Consider the following 18,821-nt stretch of genomic DNA (forward strand, 5'->3'; position numbering starts at 1 on the left):
TGAGACCATAGAATGCCGACGTCCCCATGGCCACTTGTACCCCCAGATATTTGAAGCAATGCGAAGCCCACTTTAATGGGAATGCCTTCCCCCCACTCCACCTTTACACTCTCAGTAGCCGTTATAGGGCCAAGGACTTGGAAAAATTTATTTGCAAAGTTTGTTGCGGTATAAAAGTACTTTTTTAGTTTAGTTTTAGTTTAGATCCTATGTCAAACAAACAACAAAATTTCTTTTGCCCAGTTGCAAATACAGATTTGATATTCTAAACAGATTTGTTAAAAACTAAGCTTAGCTCAAGTTATCTGCAGCAGGGCCCATTTTATTCCTATGGGCCTTGCTGCAGATAAGTCGAGCTAAGCTTTAGTAAAAGACCCCCTCAGTCCACAAAAGCAACATCCTATGTGGGACACAGGGCCTCCAAGTGCTATTTGTACAATTCCACCTTAAGGAGGCAGGATCCCATAGAAGATGACCTCAGCCGGGGAGCTTTGCGCATGCTCAGCTGCTGTCTCTCCCTCGGTCTGTAGGCCTCGGAAGAACAGAAAAGAATCGGAAGAAAGAAAAGCAGAAACTTTCTGTCTCGGGAGTGGAAATTCCTGGAAGCCTCAGCCCCGGATCTACAGAGAGAGGGGACGAGGAAGGACTTGATCTAAGACCAAATGTATTCCCCATATTGAAAAGGTGGGACGAAGGCCATAGGACAGCCGGTATGGTTAAAAGTTGAGGTGAACGAGGCGATTTGTTTTCTTCATCTTTCCAGTCTGAATCCATTTTAGGAACTTGGATTTCAGAGGGAAAAAGCAAGAGGAAAATGTCTGCCGTGGTTTCTGGTCAGGTAAGAAATTCCTTTCTAATTACCTTTGTACAAAGGGAAGGAGGAAAACTTTTCCCTGTACTGCGCTTCCAACCTTCCCGGTTTTTGCTATTTTTTTTTGTAATCTCGGATAAATTCCAGCCCTATTTACTAACTTGCAGTGCCTGTCAAAAAATTATAGCAAAGTAACTGAAAGAAAGGGGCCTAGGGAAAGGAGAAGCTGCTGTGGGTCACTTATACCATCTCTGCCTCAGATGGAGGAACTGGACAGAGACTGGCTGAAGACACACAAAAGGTGGGAATGAAGGTGAAAGAGTGTTGGTAAAAGACTTAGGTACTCATTTTCAAAGCAGATGTCTTAAAATGGCTTAAAAAAAAAGTCTGAAATCCTGATTTTGGAAAGTCAGAATTTGGACCTTTCACATTGCGGTTGGTCCAAATAGCAAGGGGGTGTGTTGTGGCTGTGTTTTGGGTAGAACTAGGGAGGGTCCAAAAGTAGGACGGCCAACAGGGATTTTCAAATGGGAAGAAATGGCCATGTCTAAAAATAAGGATGTTTTTATACATATCTGTTTCATTCATGCCCAAGTTACAAAACGTTGGTCTAATTGAGCAGCTGACCATTGCAAGGGATTAAGGTATGACCCTTCTCTACACCCCCCCCCCTCCCCGGTGGTTGCTGTCTCCCTTTCTCTCCCCTCAAAGTGAAACTGGAAAAGAAAACAAGCTCTATGGGCCCCTTTTTATAAAGCTGAGGTAAAGGGGCCCAGAGGTATGTTGGTGCGTGGACTACCGAGGCCCCCTTTTACTGCAGCGGGTAAAAAGGCTTAAAAAAATAAAAAAAGGAAATGGCCATGCGTTAAGTGAAGCACTTGCCATGCAGCCATTTCCCAAAGGAACCCTTACCGCCACCCATTTAGGAGGCAGTAGAGGCTCCAGTGGTAACCGGGCATCCACCGGCACTAAACAATATTGAAGTGCCAAAATGACATGCCTCAAAGTGGCAGTATGGGTATTGTCGCTTTGTAAAAGGAGTCCTTTGTCAGCTGCAGGTATTGTCATTCTAAGCAAAGTAGCAAGCAGGTCAGAGGAGTAGCCTTGTGGCTAGTGAACTAAGGGTCCCAGGTTCAAGTCCCACTTCAACTCTCTCTCTTTTTTTTTTTTTTTAATCTGAGCCTTCTAGAAACAGAATAATACCTACTGTACCTAAAAAGTGACACCTGCAAACCTGAAGGCTATTGTGAAGTGGCATGCATTCAGGTACAGTAGGTATTTTTCAGGTCCTGGAGGAATCGCATAATTAAAAAAAAGTTATAGTGGGGTTTGAACCTGTGTCCCTTTGTTTATAATCCACTGTACTAACTACTAAGCTACTCCTTTGTTCTACAGACACATCTATGTGGCCATATTTTTGAAAGTGATGCCAGACAGATGTTCATGTGTCCCTGTTTTTGAACATAAGCGTTGCCATACTGGGACAGTTTGAAGGTCCATCGAGCCCAGTATCCCGTTTCCAACAGTATCCAATTCAGGTCACAAGTACCTGGCAAGATCCCAGAACAGTAAAGCAGATTTTGTGCCCTTTATTGTAGAAATAAGCAGTGGATTTTTCCAATCGCTTATGGATTTTTCTTTTAGGAAATTATCCAAACTTTTTTTTTTTTAAACCCTTCTAAGCTAACTGTTTTTATCACATTCTCTGGCAACGAATTCCAGAGTTTAATTACACATTGAGTGAAAAAATATTCTCTGAGGACAAGCAGGCCTGTTTATTCTCACATATAGGTAACGTGATCCCGTGTTGCCCAGTCCGGAGCTTATGACAAGCTATTAAGAACTTTGTGAAGCTCGAGACACGCTTCATTGTATATGCGTAAGTGCCTTCCCACCCACCTCAAGAGCATGGTTACTGCAGTTCTTTTTCTACTGTGGTGAAGAGTGGTCTTTTTTCCTTTTCTGCTGCTCTTCACAGCTCGATCCAATGAGCTTTTTTGAGTGCCTTTCGGCGTGTTTTTTTTCGCGCTGCCCTTTTTTTGTTTCCCGGTTCTGGTGACTCCTTTTCCTTCCCTTATTGTTTTTAGTTCTTTTTCCTGCTTCTACGTTTTATTTTTCTGCATCACTGGGCATTTTTTAGGCCTTGACTTTGGTCGAGTTTTCCCTTTCTTTTTCTCTGGTGCCTTGCCCCTTTTTGTGACGCCATCGAATCATTTGATTTGGCTGCGGAGGTTTTTCCTTTCATGTCCACTCAAGTTCCCAGTGGCTTTAAGCGCTGAATCCGGTACAATTGGACCATCTCTGGCAAGGACACCCATTCTTGGTGTCTTTAGTGCCTGGGACCTGACCATAGTCCTCCTGTGTCCTGTGTCTTCATATGAAGAAAAGGACTCAGTTGGCCAAAGAGGCTCAGCAGGAGAGGATTTTTGGAGCCTGGTCAGAATCCTTGACATCAGCATCGACGTCTGCGGCATCAACATCGAGTGTTGCATCGGGGGCATCGATGCGTATGGCTTTTAGACCCGTGGACACTAGGAGCAGTTGTTCATCGAGTGGGTCTTCACCTGCCTTGAGGCTGACTGCTGAGCAGGGCCCCCAGGACCGGCCTGAGTTGGACCCAACCCTGAGGCAATGTGGGGATTCAATGTCGTCCTTGGAGCCTCAATGCCTGGCTTTGGGTGAAGGCCAAGAAGCATCGGCATCAATCCCCTTCTACACACGATGCCAGGAGCTCCGGAGTGCCGAGGGATTTGGCACTCAAGAAACGTCAATGCTGTGAGGACTGCTCCCCCTCCATACAAGAGGTGCCAGTGCGTTAGTCTTCCAGTAGCCAAGACTAGCCTCCCGTTTCGACCGTCTTTGAGCCGATGCCCCAGCCTTTCCTGGTGTCGGCCCTTGATGAGCGCATCTGGGCATTGCTCCCTGAGCTGCTGGCTGGCTTCTTGCAACAGAGTTCATTGCCACCGGAGGTGCTTGCACCTACGGTGCCTCCCCACTTGGCCCTCAGCCTGCGGTGCGGCCTCCGACATCGGTGTCGCAGCCTCTGTGTCGACTGCCACCCAAGCTGGTACGTCTTCAATGTCAGTTGGAGGAAGCTTTGCTGGAGTCAAGGCGGGAGCCGACTCGTCAATGCCCCTTTCAAGACATGGTTTCTATAAGTCGAGGCAGGGTTAGTCTCGGCTCTCCCATGAGGAGTTTTTGACTGACACAGATGAGGAGCACTCATGGGAGTTGGAGGAGGATCCATGGTACTTCTCGGAGGATGAGTCCTATGGCATCCACTCCGACCCCTCCCCTCCACAGGAAAGGAGAAGCTTTTCCTTTCCCTCTTTTGTCAAGTAAATGGCGACTGCCATTTCATTTCCTTTGGAGGTGGAGGATGAGCTCAGGGCCAATATGCTTGAGGTCCTGGACTACAGGTCTCCTCTTAGAGAGGCAGTGACTGATCTGTTTCATGAGATCCTGCAGGACGTTCTCGTGTAGAACTGAGAGTCCCCTCTGTCTTTCCCAGTACTGCCCAAAAAGATCGATACCGTGTAATGGATCACAGCGCCCCTGGGTTTGATAACCCTCAGATGCCTCATCATTCCCTTGTGGTTGAATCCGCCCTCAAAAGGGCCAAGGGTTCTAGGGACCATGCTGCGGCACCCCGAGGCAGAGAAGCTAGAACCTTGGACTCTTTTGGGAGGAAGATGTTTCAGGCCTGTATGCTTGTGTCACATATACAATCGTACCATCTCTTCACAAGCGTCTACTTGTGGGTCTCAGATGGTAGGTTTGGCTGACTCTCTCTCTCACCAGTTCAGGCCGAGTCACGTCAAGCAGCAGAAGTCGTGTTGTAAGTTCTTGGCCAGGGGCACCTATGACACTTTTAATGTGGCATCCAGGATCTCTGCCCAAAGTATTGATGTGCAGACTCTCATGACTGCATGTCTTTGACTTAGAACCAGTGGTTCAGCAGAGATTGTCGGATGCCCAATACCGGGGGAATAACCTTTTTGGAGAGAAGGTTGAGGAGGTCGCTGACCAGATCAAGAGACTACTACTACTATTTAGCATTTCTATAGCACTACAAGGCGTACGCAGCGCTGCACAAACATAGAAGAAAGACAGTCCCTGCTCAAAGAGCTTACAATCTAATAGATTGAAGAGACACTCTGATACCATCTCTTCTCTCTCCCGCTGGGCGCCTTCTGCATCCACCTCCTCCTCTAGAAAGTCTTTTGGCAATATGGAAGGGGTGCCTTCTACTTGCAGAGGCGTAAGTATGCTTTCTCCTCTCACCTGCCTTCACAGGCTCAGCCCCAAGGCACTTGTTCTTGTCAGCAGCATGCACCTAAGGCCCTTGCTACTCCCCAGTCAAAGCTGGGGACGAACTTTTGACTGGCTTCAGCAGAGCATAGCCGCTGTCCAGTGTCCGTGCCAGGCAACTTGCCTGTTGAGGGAGGCTGACGTTTTTTTTTCACGAAAGGTGGTCCCCTTATCACCTCCGAATGGTGGGTTCTTCAAATAGTCCGTCTTGGATACGCCCTCAGTTGGCCTCAGAAACTTCCAAATTGCCCACTGAGAGCTAATTTCTTCAGCTCTCAGCAGAGGAACTCTCAGCCCTTCTGAAGGCTCATGAGGTTGAGCCCATTCCACCAGGGGAGAAAAGGCAGGGATTCTATTCCAGTACTTCCTTGTGCAAAAGAAGACGGGGGGGGGGGGGGGGGTATGCGCCCATCCTAGACCTAAGGGCTCTAAACAAATTCCTGGTCAAAGAAAAGTTTAGGATGGTTTCCCTGGGCAGTCTTCTACCCATGATTCAGGAAAATGATTTGGCTATGTTTCTCTGGACTTGATGCATATACGCACATCCTAATCTTCCAGCCACCAAAAGTTTCTATGGTTTTGGTTGGGAACACAGCACTTCCAGTACTGCGTGTTGCCATTTGGCCTCGCATCAGCTCCTAGGGTATTTACCAAATGTTTAGCGGTAGTTGCAGCATCGCTGTGCAGACTGGGAGTCTATGTGCTCGCTTATCTCGATGATTGACTGGTGAAGAGCATATCAGAGGACTGTGCTCGAGAGTCCATGCGGAGGACTATTTGGATGCTCAAGCTACTAGGGTTCATTTTAACTACCCCCTCCCATCTATACTCTGCCCAGCAATTGGAGTTCATTGGAGCCCTGCTTGATATGCAGAAGATTTGAGCCTTCCTCCCAGGGCCGAGAGTGAACACTCTAGTCGCACTGGCTTCTCGGGTTTCAACCTCTCAGCAGGTCATGGCTCGGCAGATGTTGCGGTTGTTGGGACACAAGGCGTCCACGGTTTATGTGATGCCCATGATACGTCTTCACATGAGAACTGCCCAATGGATCCACAGTGGTGCAAGCCACAGGGAACCTGGAAGATGTCATCCAAGTATTGCTTGCTCACACCCTGTTGTGGTTGACCATTCAATCCAATTTGACTCTGGGACTTCCATTCCAAATTCCTCCACCGCAAAAAGTGTTGACAACAGATGCATTCCGCCTCGGTTGTGGCGTCCATGTAGATGGGCTTCACACTTAAAGTCCTTGGTCTGCCCAGATAACAGATCTCCAGATCAATCTCCTGGAGCTTTGGGCTGTTTGGAATGCTCTAAAGGCTTTCAGAGATCGGCTATCTCACCAAATTGTACTAATTCAAAAGGACAGTCTGGTTACAATGTATTACACCAACAAGCAGGGGCGCACCAAATTGCACCCTCTATGTCGGGAGGCTGTTCCGATGTGGGGTTGGGCTCTCCGGTATGGTATGCTCCGTGCCACTTATCTGACGGGCAAAAAAAACAGCCTTCATTGGGGGATAGGTCTTCTGTATGCATATCTCTTGTGGGGAAGACTTTGATGAAACTCAAGCAAGACCGCAAAACCATGATTCTCATCACTTCTTACTGGCCTCGACAGATCTGGTTCCCTCTTCTGGAGTATCCTCCAAAGAACCGTGGAGATTTAGAGTGTTTTCCAGCCCTCATCATTTATTTATTTATTTGATTTGATGCATTTGTACCCTACATTTTCCCACCTATTTGCAGGCTCAATGTGGCTTACACTATGTTGCAAAAGGTATAATCATAAACAGAGTAAGAGGTATGGTCTAATTTAACATATTACTGTGTAAGAAATTAGGTAGGTAGGTCAGTAGAATTATTTGCATAACACAAAATAAAACAGGTAAGATATAATGACCAATAGTGATAATGTGATTAACATAATCAAATTAGAAGGGATCAGTATTAGTTGGTTTAGATGTAGAATGGAATCAAGTCATTAAGGAGGATTTTTATTGTAAATCTCTTTGAACAGGTGCGTCTTCAATAACTTCCGGAAGGTTGTCAAGTCATGCATTGTTTTTATACCATTCGGTAGTTTATTCCATGATTTTGTGCAGAGGTATGTGAAGGTAGATGCGTGTAGTGATTTGTATTTGAGTCCTCTACAATTGGGGTAGTGGAGGTTTAAGAAGGTACGTGATGAACTTTTGATGTTTCGTGCAGGTAAGTCAATTAGGGCTGACATGTATGATGGAGCTTCTCCTTGGATGATTTTAATGGGTTAAGGTGCAAACCTTGAATGCAATTCGATCTTTTAGTGGAAGCCAATGTAATTTTTCTCTGAGGGATTTGGCGCTCTCATACTTCGCCTTTCCGAATATGAGTCTAGCTGCGGTATTTTGGGCAGTCTGGAGTTTCTTAATGGTTTTTTCTTTGCATCCTGTGAAAATGGAGTTACAGTAATCCAGGTGGCTCAGTACTAGCGATTGCACTAGTTTGCGGATCATTTCCCTTATTTATTTGTTGCATTTGTATCCCACATTTCCCACATATTTGCAGGCTCAATGTGGCTTACAAGAAGCTGTTATGACATTGCCATTACAGGGTACAGAAATACAATTGATGTTACAAAGATATCAAGGATAGCAGGCGATATACTCAAGTAATTATAACAAAAGACAGTCAGAATAAGGGAGGAGTGGAGAAGTGTTTTAGCTAATTATGGTTTGTCGTGGTAGGCTTTGTTGAAGAGAGAGGTTTTCAGAGATTTGTGAAAGACAGTTAATTCGCTAATTGTTTTCAGATGCCTTGGTAGAGCATTCCATATTTGCATGCTCATGTAGGAAAAGCTGGACGCATGTGTGAGTTTGTATTTTAATCCTTTGCAGCTGGGGAAGTGTAGATTGAGAAAAGTGCAGGCAGATCTTTTAGCATTTCTGGGTGGGAGGTCCACGAGGTCTAGCATGTATGACGGGGCATCTCCATAAATTATTTTATGAACAGTCGTGCAAATCTTGAATGCGATATGTTCTTTGAGTGGGAGCCAGTGTAGTTTTTCTCTGAGAGGTTTTGCACTTTTGTATTTTGTTTTTCCAAATATAAGTCTGGCTGCGGTATTTTGGGCAGTATGAAGTTTCTTGATGATTTGCTCTTTACAGCCAGCGTAAAGTGCATTGCAGTAATTTAGGTGGCTCAGTACCATTGATTGTACCAGGTTTTGAAAAATGGCCCTTGGGAAGAAAGGTTTTACTCTCTTGAGTTTCCACATGGCGTGGAACATTTTCTTTTCATTCTTTTCAGCTTCCACATAGCAAAAAACATTTTCTTTGTCACATTCTTCACATGTCAATCAAGGGTGAGATTTCGATCAATAGTAACACCCAGGGGTTTTAAGTTATTCACAATAGGGAGAGTGTGGCATGGTGTATTAATATTGGCGTAATTAGTCTTGTTAAACTGCGATGATAAGATAAGACATTGAGAGGCAGATGCAGCAACCAAACGTTAAAAAATCAAAATCGTTAAAGTCCCTAACGATTTTTAAAAAACGAAGAATGCACCAAAAAAAAAAAAGTCACACATGCTCAGATCGGTATTCAAACGTACAATGTATCAAAGAATCACAATACACATCGGTAATCGGCCCCTAAATCATGCGCAGAGCAGCCAAGCGTTTTGCTGGCTGCTCTGCGCATGCTGCAAACGTAAAAACAAACAAAAAAAAAAGCCACAACACATACACGTGGCTACCCGGTCAGCAAAATCCAAAAACAAAAGGATCGGGAGGGGGCAAGGGCGCTCATCAGGAGCGTCCTGTATGGACGGCCTTGCCCCCCCCCCCCCCCGCTGCTCCCCACTTTCCGCCACTCCCCCCCCCCCCCCCGAAAAAGCAAAATGCTAGCTGCCCCGGTCCCCCTCCCTTCCTGTTCCTGTGTTCTGCAGAGCTAACTCCGCCTCCCGTCATTCTTCTGCCCCGTGCCCCGCCCCCGCTGCCCCCCCTGAGGTCGACTACGCCGCTCCCCCCCTCCATCGAGACCCCCCTCCCTATTAACGACCCGAGCAGCGCCTCTCACCTCTTTCAGAAGGAGGCGGGGCCTGGGCCAGGGAAGAAGAGACGTCATGGAGACTCTACAACCAACACAATAGATCTTCCTGCCCGTGCAGCGCTTCTGAAAGAGGTGAGAGGCGCTGCTCGGGTCGTTAATAGGGAGGGGGGTCTCGGTGGAGGGGGGGAGCGGCGTAGTCGACCTCAGGGGGGGCAGCGGGGGCGGGGCACGGGGCAGAAGAATGACGGGAGGCGGAGTTAGCTCTGCAGAACACAGGAACAGGAAGGGAGGGGGACCGGGGCAGCTAGCATTTTGCTTTTTCGGGGGGGGGGGGGCGCGGCGGAAAGTGGGGAGCAGCGGGGGGGGGGGGGCAAGGCCGTCCGTACAGGACGCTCCTGATGAGCACCCTTGCCCCCTCCCGATCCTTTTTTTTATTTTTATTTTTTTATGTGTTTTCTGACGTCCTTTGGACCAATCACAGCGCTTTTAGCTCTGCTAGTGCGCTGGGATTGGCTCACTTTACTATTTTTCCTGGCACAGAGCTGTCCTAACGAGAGGTCCAGACCTCTCGTTAGATTTCCTGCCTTTTTCCTGCGTAAAGGCAATCGGAAAAGGTTAGTGCATGTCGTTTCAATGGGGTTTTCACACTAATTGCTCATCTCCATTCCGTTTTCGTTAGCTGCTGGCTTCCTCGGTAAAAGCTCTTTGATGCATGCAACGGATCAAATTTTCCTCGTTGGAGGGTCATTAAAGGCTCATTTAGCTTTAGTGCATCTGCCTCTGAGTCTTTTCTGCATTGAGTTTAAGTAGGAAAGCATCAGCCCATGAGTTAATGATTTGGAAGCTGGTATTAATTTTATCTGTAATTTCTGATAAGTTGCTGTTAAATGGAATGTATATTGTGATGATGTCGGTGTAAATATATGGGTTTAGGCCTTGATTGGATAGTGATTTGGCTAGTGGCAAAATCATTATTTAATGATTATGATTTATTTAATTTAAAGAGAATTGGTGAAAGCAGCAAGCCCTGAGGCACTCCACATCCAGGTCTCCATGGTGAGGAAATGGTCGACTTAGATATCACTTGATAAGATCTTACAGTTAGGAATTTGTAGAACCAGTTCAATACGTTTCCACGCAGTCCAAAGTATTCAAGGATGTTTAATAGAACACAATGGTTAACCATGTCAAACGCACTAGACATGTCGAATTGGAGGAGTAGAACATTATTGCCAGCTGCGATAATTTGTTTGAATTTATTAGGAGTATTATAAGAACTGTTTCAGTGCTGTGATTAGCATGAAATCCGGATTGGGACGCATGTAATGCTGAGAATTTACTCAAGTAATTTGTTTGTTACATTTGTACCCCATGCTTTCCCACTCATGGCAGGCTCAATGCGGCAGGCAATGGAGGGTTAAGTGACTTGCCCAGAGTCACAAGCAGCTGCCTGTGCGGGGAATCGAATCATTAAGTTGTTTAGTTACTAAGCTTTCCATTAATTTGACTACAAGAGGGATGGATGCAACTGGGCGATAGTTATGTCATTTAATTTTTTCTTCTGGTCTTTGGGGATTGGAGTAAGCAGGGCTGTGGAGTCGGAGTCGGCAGCAATTTTGGGTACATTGAGTCGGAGTTGGAGTCGGCAAAAATGTACCGACTCCTCATACATTTGAATAAAGTACTTCTCTGCTGTGAATAAAGCTTAGTACCTAGTTGTTTCACTAGTGTGAAGTCCAGCTGAAGTATTTTGCTGGAGAGCTTCCCTCTGCTCAGTCTCCCTTTGCATTTACTGACCTGCTGTAGAGCACCTCCTCTCTGACCCCACAGTGAACTTAAGCTCCAAGAGAAGATCATTCAGCACACACAGATAAGGCAGCAGAGAGACTCCACCCAACTTCCTCTCTCTCTGCAAGAAGAACTTTATATTTTAGTGGAAGTGGCACACCATTCACAATGGCAAAAAGAATGTCAGGAAACATGACAAAGTCTGCTGTTTATGAACACTTTACAATATCAACAGATGGGAAACATTATGTATGTCAATGTATTATAGAAGATGATGATGGTGAAAAAGCATGTGATGCAAAAATTAGCAGTTTCAGTGGTTATGAAAAAAAATGCACCTACAAGAGCATCAAATTTAAAAAGACACTTGCAGCATTTCCATCCTAAAGTGTTAGAAGCTGTGAATGAGAAAGATAGCAATGAAAACATTCCATCTACTTCAGGGTCAATAAAAGATCAGAAATCTACTGGAGGCCAGACACAACTATCAAGATTTTTTACAGCTGACAAAGTTACTATAACAGTGACACCAGAAAAATTCAAAAACCACATCATTGAAATGGCAGTAAAGAATAGTATACCACTATCTTTTTTTTCACAACCAGCCTTTTTAGACTTAAATGGAGAAATGGCTAAAATACTTTCTCGTTCCAGAGAAACTCCAAGCTTAAGGAAACTTATACTTGAAGAGGCCAAATGTAAGAAGGAAGAACTAAGAAAAAGTCTGAAGGGACGTTTTGTCTTTATTAAAATGGATGCATGCACACGTCACAGAGTCAATTATTTTGCAATTGATGTTAGATTTGCTGATGAAAACAAAAAAACAGTAACCCGGACATTAGGAGTAAAGGACACTCAGGCACATCATACCAGTGAGTATCTGCAGAAGTTAGTGGAAGGTGTTTTAGAAGATTTTGAAATTAAAAAGGAACCCATTCTATGTATTGTAACTGATAATGCTTCAAATATGTTAAGCACAATTGAAAAAATGAAGGAAGTTGATGAAGAAAGCAGCATACAAATATCAGAAGATGACAGTTCTGCAATTCAAGAAAGCTGTGAAAGTTTGGATGATATTGCTGAAGAAGCATCTAAGCTTATTACCATTCAACATATGCGTTGTGCTGTTCATACTCTGCAACTAGCAATAAGAGATGGATTGAAGGATCGTCATGCGGCTACACTAATTAGCAAGTTGAGGCAAGTAGCTGTTGCAGCCAGGATCCCTAAAACAGTTGCTATTCTGAAGAGACGTGCTGGAAAAGGAGCCATTTTGGATCAAGCAACGCGCTGGGGAAGCACTTACTTAATGATAAAGCGTTTGCTTGAACTAAAAGACTTTCTTGAAGAACTGGATAATGTAAATGTTTCATTAAAAGAAAACCAGTGGGCTCAAGTTACAGAATTAGGCTACTTTCTTATCCTTTTGCTGTTACCAAGAAGCTGCAATATGAAGATTTAACACCAGGTAAATTCTTCTTGGAATGGAAGGGCTTGATATATAACCTTAACAAAAGTGGGGGGTTAATTGCTGATGGCATTGTATCTTCAATGAGGAAAAGAGAGGAGCTCTTGCTGGGTAATCAAATTCTCTTAGCTGCTATTTATGTTAATCCAGTGAGCTGAATTTTGTTGAGCAGTGACCAAATTGCTACAGGAAAACAGGCACTCTATGACATAGCAGTTCGCATGAAAGGATTGCTACCTGAAACTCATAAACCACTGGATGAAGCTAAAGCTACTGGTGGTAATGGTAACTCAGGTTCATCCTCTTCAAAGGAAGAAGAGAATTTTCAAGCGTATTTGGACAAAATGGAAGCTTCAAAAGCAAAGCAATGTCGGTTAAGCATGGAAAAGCAACCTGTAAATGTCCATATAAAGAAATTCATGCAAGAGTTTTTTAAAGGATTAAAAGAAGTGGAAAAGTTTGACCGCTCATCAAAACTGACTATAGAAGAAGCCATCATTGTTTATCCAGAGATTGTCAGTGATGCAGCTAGAACCGTAACAGCAATGCCACCCACCCAAGTCAGTGCTGAAAGACTGTTTTCAGCACTGAAAATAATCAAATCAGATTTAAGGGCTTCTATGAAGGAGGATCTGGCAGAAGCAATTCTGTTTCTAAGAACAATATATTAGTTAATTTTAGATTATGTTTAACAGCTATTCTACAGCTATATATGCCAAGTTTAAATAATATATAAGTTGTTTTAGGTTTTCCAAATGTTTTTGGTTTATGTAGGTTAACTTTGATTTTGTTCTAATTTCCAAAGGATGTTCTAGAATTTCCAAAGGATGTGGTTGTTCCAGATTTTTATACTTGCTAATGCTATGATGACTTTATACTTGATAAAAAAAAACAATAAACATAACCTTGTTTTTTTTTTGTTTTTTTTTGTTTAAACTTTAGGATTAATGAATATTTATAGTTTCTTTAATAAATAAAATAAAAAGTCACAATGACATAGATTTTAAACCCAAACATTAACATGCAGCCTTGCATGCCGCACTCTTTCAGTCAACATGCAAAAAAAATACATCTTAAAAACTGAGGAGTCGAAGGATTTTTGTACCGACTCCACAGCCCTGGGAGTAAGTAATATATTACCTTTGTCAGCAGGAAATGATCCATGTTGGAACATATGGTTTAAATGGTGAGATCGATTAAAAAACGTTGAGGAGCAGATTTTATTAAATGACTAGGGCAAGCATCTAGTTTACAATGGGATTTGGTAAATCTATTGATCTTTTGGGTGACTGTATCCTCAGGGAGTTGAAATTTGTCCATATTCGGTCAGCTGGATAGTCGTCAATAATTGGGTCTAAGTAATCAATAAATGTTTCGTAATTAGAAGAGTTAGTTGACAAGGTGGATCTTAATTTGATGATTTTTTTATTGAAATAAGTGGCTAGATCATTTGCTGATGGAGTATCAGAATTAGTTGAGGTGACCGGTGTAACATCTAGTAGGTTATGAACAGATTGGAATAACTTGTGTAAATCTTTGTAATGTGGTCCAATTTTGGATTTATAGAATGACCTTTTAGTCTGTCTGATGGTGTATTTTGTATTTCCTTAACATTAGTTTCCACGCAGTGAACGCTTGTTCATTTTTCATTTCATTCCATGCACGTTCGAGTCTTCTTGTTGGAGTTTTTAATTTTTTCAGCTCATCGTTGAACCAAGGAAGTGAGTTATGTCTTCATGATGTTTTTATTTGTAATGGTGCTATTGCTTCAAGTATGTATTTGCATCTGTTATCCCAATTTAGAAGGTATTGGTTGGAATCAGTTTGAGTAGTCCAGTCATTCACATAGAACTTCTGCCAAAAAAGTATCGGATCGATTTGACCCCTTGTGGTGAAAGTTTGTCGCTCCTGCTTCTGGATCAGATTTTTTATCCATCAATGCATAGATGTATTTAATTTAAAGTGATCTGACCATGGTACTTCAGACCAATTTGTATCTGTTATTGTAAAGGTATGGTCAGAAGAGAATTTGTATTTGAATAGGTCTAATGTGTGGCCTTTAACATGTGTTGCTTGAGTATTAGTCCAATTGAATTCCCATAGTTTGAAGAAGTCCCTGCAATCTTGTGTGTTCTTTGCATTGAGGTCTTCAAGATGCAAATTTATGTCTCCCAATGAGGAGATTAGAATTAGACACACAGGCATTCGAGATAAAATCCATGAGATAAGTCTGGCATTCTTGCCAGTTTCCTGGTGGTCTATAAAATATGATGGTTAGATAATCAAACAAGGAAGGATGTTTAATAATAATTGAGGCAATTTCTAGCTGTGGTGTCATGGAATCAGATATAATTGTTATAGTGAGTTGTGACTTGTAAATTATTGCAATGCCGCCTCCTCTTTTTTCCAATTCTTGGCCAGTGAGAAATTTTATAGTCTGGAGGGCAGAGATCTAGTAGTATTGGGTCATTGAGATTGTGGATCCATGTTTCATTTATAATCAGTAGGTCTAGGTTGTCATCGATCCAATTGTTCTGAATAAGGGGTCTCTTCTTCATCCCAGCCTCTGGTCTCTGGCCCTCACGGCCTGGATGTTGAGAGTCTAGAATTTGCTTCCTTTGGTCTGCCAGTGGATGTCTCCCGGGTCTTGCTGGTTTCCAGGAAAGATTCCACTAATAGGTGTTATTCTTTTAAATGGAGGAGGTTTGCAGTCTGGTGTGAGGGTATGGCCCTAGATCTCATTTCATGTCCTACACACACCCTGCTTGAATACCTTCTATACCTTTCCGAGTCATCTTAAGACCAATTCCATAAGGGTTCAGCTCAGTGCGATTAGTACTTATCACCAACATGTAGAGGGTAAGCCCATTTCTGGACAGTCTCTTGATATTCGCTTCATAGAGGGTAAGCCCATCTCTGGACAGTCTCTAGATATTCGCTTCGTAGAGGTTTGCTTTTGTCAAAGCCCCCTGTCAAGACTCCAGCTGTGTCATGGGACCTCAACGTAGTTCTCACTCAGCTAATGAAAGCTCCTTTTGAGCCACTGGATTCCTGCCATCTGAAGTACTTGACCTGGAAGGTAATTTTCTTGGTGGTTGTTACTTCAGCTCATAGAGTCAGTGAGCTTAGGCCTTATTCAAAATTTCATCACAACAGAGTAGTCCTCCGCATACACCCTAAGTTCCTGCCTATGGTAATGTTGGAGTTCCATCTGAACCAGTTGATTGTCTTTCCAACATTCTTTCTCCGACCTCATGCCCATCCTGGCAAGAGCGCTTTGCACAGTTTGCTTGAACTGCAAGTGAGCATTGGCCTATTACATGGAGCGGACTGAGCTCCATAGACAGTACAGTCTGCCCATTCTTTGTCTCACACTCCACAGAGCTCTTAATAGCTTGTCATAAGCTCCATATGTGAGACTATAAGGCCTGCTGCCCCCAGAGATTACCTGTTACAAGTAAGTATCTTCGCTTTTTCTCCTGTTTGTTTTAAATTTACTACTTAATAGCTTCATTGCATAACCCCTAGTCCTAGCATTTTTGGAAAGAGTAAACAAGCGATTTACATCCACCTGTTCCACTACACTCAGAAGTTGGACATTTCCTTTTGGAAAATGGATATTAATTTTGGATGTTTTCAGTGCAAAAATGTCCATCTCGCAGCTATAATCAAACAGAAAATCTAGATGGTTTTCCTGTGTGATCATGACTGTGAGATGGACAGTTTTTTTGGACTTAGACTTATTTTATTTATTTATTTTATTTTATGTTTAAACGTTTTTTTATTGACATTGCAGTAACACAAACATTGTCATACAGGTTCTGCATATAACGCCCATCCAACCTCAATCTAAATATACAACAATTGCTAACCAACATACAGCATTTGTGAATTTAATGCCAACATTTATTACCCCATCAAATGTACCTATCCTCCCCCCGCCCTCTCCCATTCCCTTCCTTAACCCCCCTTTACCCCAGACCTGAAAAACCATTCAGTAACAGCCCGTGGAGTTCATCCTGTATTTAAAAGTAAACTACGGCCTCTATGGCTTAGACTTTGCAAATAAGGGCCCCAGACAGCCAAAAATGTGACCCTCTTTTTCTGCGAGAACCTAGATTCTCCCGCCTCCCAAGACACCAGCTGATGTAACTGGTTTCTCCAGTGCCAGTATGCCGGAGGATCCTTGACTGTCCAGTACTGTAAGATACATTTCCTGGCCAGTAAGCTCATCTTACGGAGCATTAATGTTTCAAAGCGATTCCGCCCTCTAAAGGACCCCGGAATGTCTAAAATCAATTGTTCAGCTGTCCCCAGGATTCGCAGCCCCAACCGCTCCTCCCAAAAACCTCGGATTTGTGTCCAGAACCTTTTCAAAATTGGGCAACTCCAAAACATATTATTTATTTATTTTAAATGCCCCTCTTAATGTGCTGGATGTGGATTGCAGTATTCTGTCTGCAGAATCTATAGTCTCTTGGGGGATCTTGCCACCAGGGATTTATGAAAACACAAGAGCATAGAAGGGGTGGTGCCTTGTGCCTGGCCCCTCGGAATTGGGACCCTGAGGCAGGCGGTTTATTACGCCAAAACATGGACCGTGTCGGGTCCTGCTGTACTAGCACCCAATAAAGCTACTTTTAAGCACCAGTTCCTGTGTTGGAGTGTCCATTGTCCTCCCTGTACTCTTATTTTGATCGGAATTGGGACCCACCATCATGCATTAATTTCTCTCAGAACATGTGAGGCAGAATTTCCTAACCTAAAAAATAGCATGTCCTCTATAGGCATAGTATGAGTAAAGCATAGTGGGGTCCTTTTACTAAGCTGCGGTAAAAAGTAGCCTGTGATAGTATGGGTGCATCTTTTGGGTGAGCACTGGGCCATTTTTTTATCGTGGCTGAGAAAAAGAGATTTTTTTGAAATGGGCGTGCACTGAAATTAAAACTAGTGCACGCCTATTTATGGCCTCAGCCCTTACCACCACCCATTGACCTAGCGGTAAGGGCTCATGTGCTACCTACGCATTAACCATGTAGCGCATGCCAACTGCTGATTACTGCCAGGATTACCCCTGCGGTAAAAAATAGAAAATTATTTTCTACCGTGGGATTCGGCGCGCACCAAACTCAGAATTACTACCGGGCGCATGTGCTAGCCCGGTGTTAGTATCGGTTTGGTGTATGCTACCCATGCGTTAGCCCTCCTGCACCTTAGTAAAAGGGCCCCAGTATGAGTAGGGCATTGGAAAACAACACCCTCCCAAATTTTGTGGGTGCTAATGCTAAATTGGTCTCCGTAGCCCCAATGTCAATACACCTTCTTTACCTTTTGCTTTCCTCAAACTAAGGGCCACTCTTACAAAGCCACACTAGCGATTCCCGTGCGGCAAATGAGAGGAAGCCAATAGGAATTGAATGGGCTTCCTTTCATTTACAGCTCAGGAATTGCTAGCGTGGCTTTGTAGAAGAGGCTCTAAACAAACAAGCTTTCTCCATGCTGCCTGCATTTTTTTCACAATGATATTATTTTTGACATAAGAACATGAGACTTACTGGGTAGAACCAAAAGTCCATCTAGCTCAGTAGCCTGTTTCTAACAGTGGCCAATCCAGGTCACAAATACATGGCAGGATCTCGGATCATAGTAAGATTCTATGCTATTTATCCCAGGGATAAGAAGAGGCTTTCCACTGATCTATCTTAATAATGATTTAGGGACTTCTCTTCCAGGAGTTTGTCCAAACCTTTTTTTAAACAGAACTACGCTAATTGCTACCACAGCTTCTAGCAACGAGATCCAGAACTTAACTATGCATTGAGTGGAAAAATATTTCTCTAAGGACAAGTAGGACATTGTTTCTCATATTTGGGGGACATCATCCAACAGATCCCGGTGCAGACATTACCCAGTGCACATATTTTTCATTTTATTCCTGTTTTTCACTGTTCTCCCTTGCCCCTTAATTATTTTTTTGTTTTTGTGGTAAATTTAAGTTTTCTTCATTTTTTGCGGCTCCTGAGGGGCCTGCTCTGAGCACCGGTCAGAGAATTTTAAATTTTTTGTGAAGAGATTAAAAAAAAAAAATCTTTCACAATTGAGCCATTTGATTTCACATTGGCTGTTTTCCCCTTGATGTCTCTGAAAATTCCAAGTGGTTTTGAGTGGTGCTGTAGATGCAGTGGCGTCATCTCTGAAACCGACCTTTATAGTTGGTGTCTGTCTTGCCTAGGCCCTAACCACAAGGCCTCTAATTGTGTTCTCTGTTTAAAAATGCAGAGAAGGACTCAGAAGAGTAGAGAGGCCCAACACAAGAGGCTTTCTGGCACTTGTAAGACCAATCCATCGACATCGGTATTAGTACCTATGGCTGGAGGAGCTGCATTGGACACTGGGGTTCACTAGCATC

The 18,821-nt window shown here is 43.5% G+C and overlaps 1 protein-coding gene across 1 annotated transcript in view; it reads left to right on the forward strand.

Moving 5' to 3' along the window:
• The first annotated feature begins 506 nt into the window (after positions 1 to 506).
• Positions 507 to 18,821, forward strand: part of LOC115464198 (zinc finger protein 160-like) — a 156,756-nt gene continuing 138,441 nt past the window's right edge. The window contains exon 1 of the mRNA XM_030194589.1: positions 507 to 838. Within this exon, the coding sequence (XP_030050449.1) occupies positions 815 to 838 (24 nt within the window). The 5' untranslated portion in view covers positions 507 to 814. The remainder of the gene's footprint in view (positions 839 to 18,821) is intronic.

The sequence above is a fragment of the Microcaecilia unicolor genome, chromosome 3 (genome assembly GCF_901765095.1).
Source record: "Microcaecilia unicolor chromosome 3, aMicUni1.1, whole genome shotgun sequence".
Taxonomy (NCBI): domain Eukaryota; kingdom Metazoa; phylum Chordata; class Amphibia; order Gymnophiona; family Siphonopidae; genus Microcaecilia; species Microcaecilia unicolor.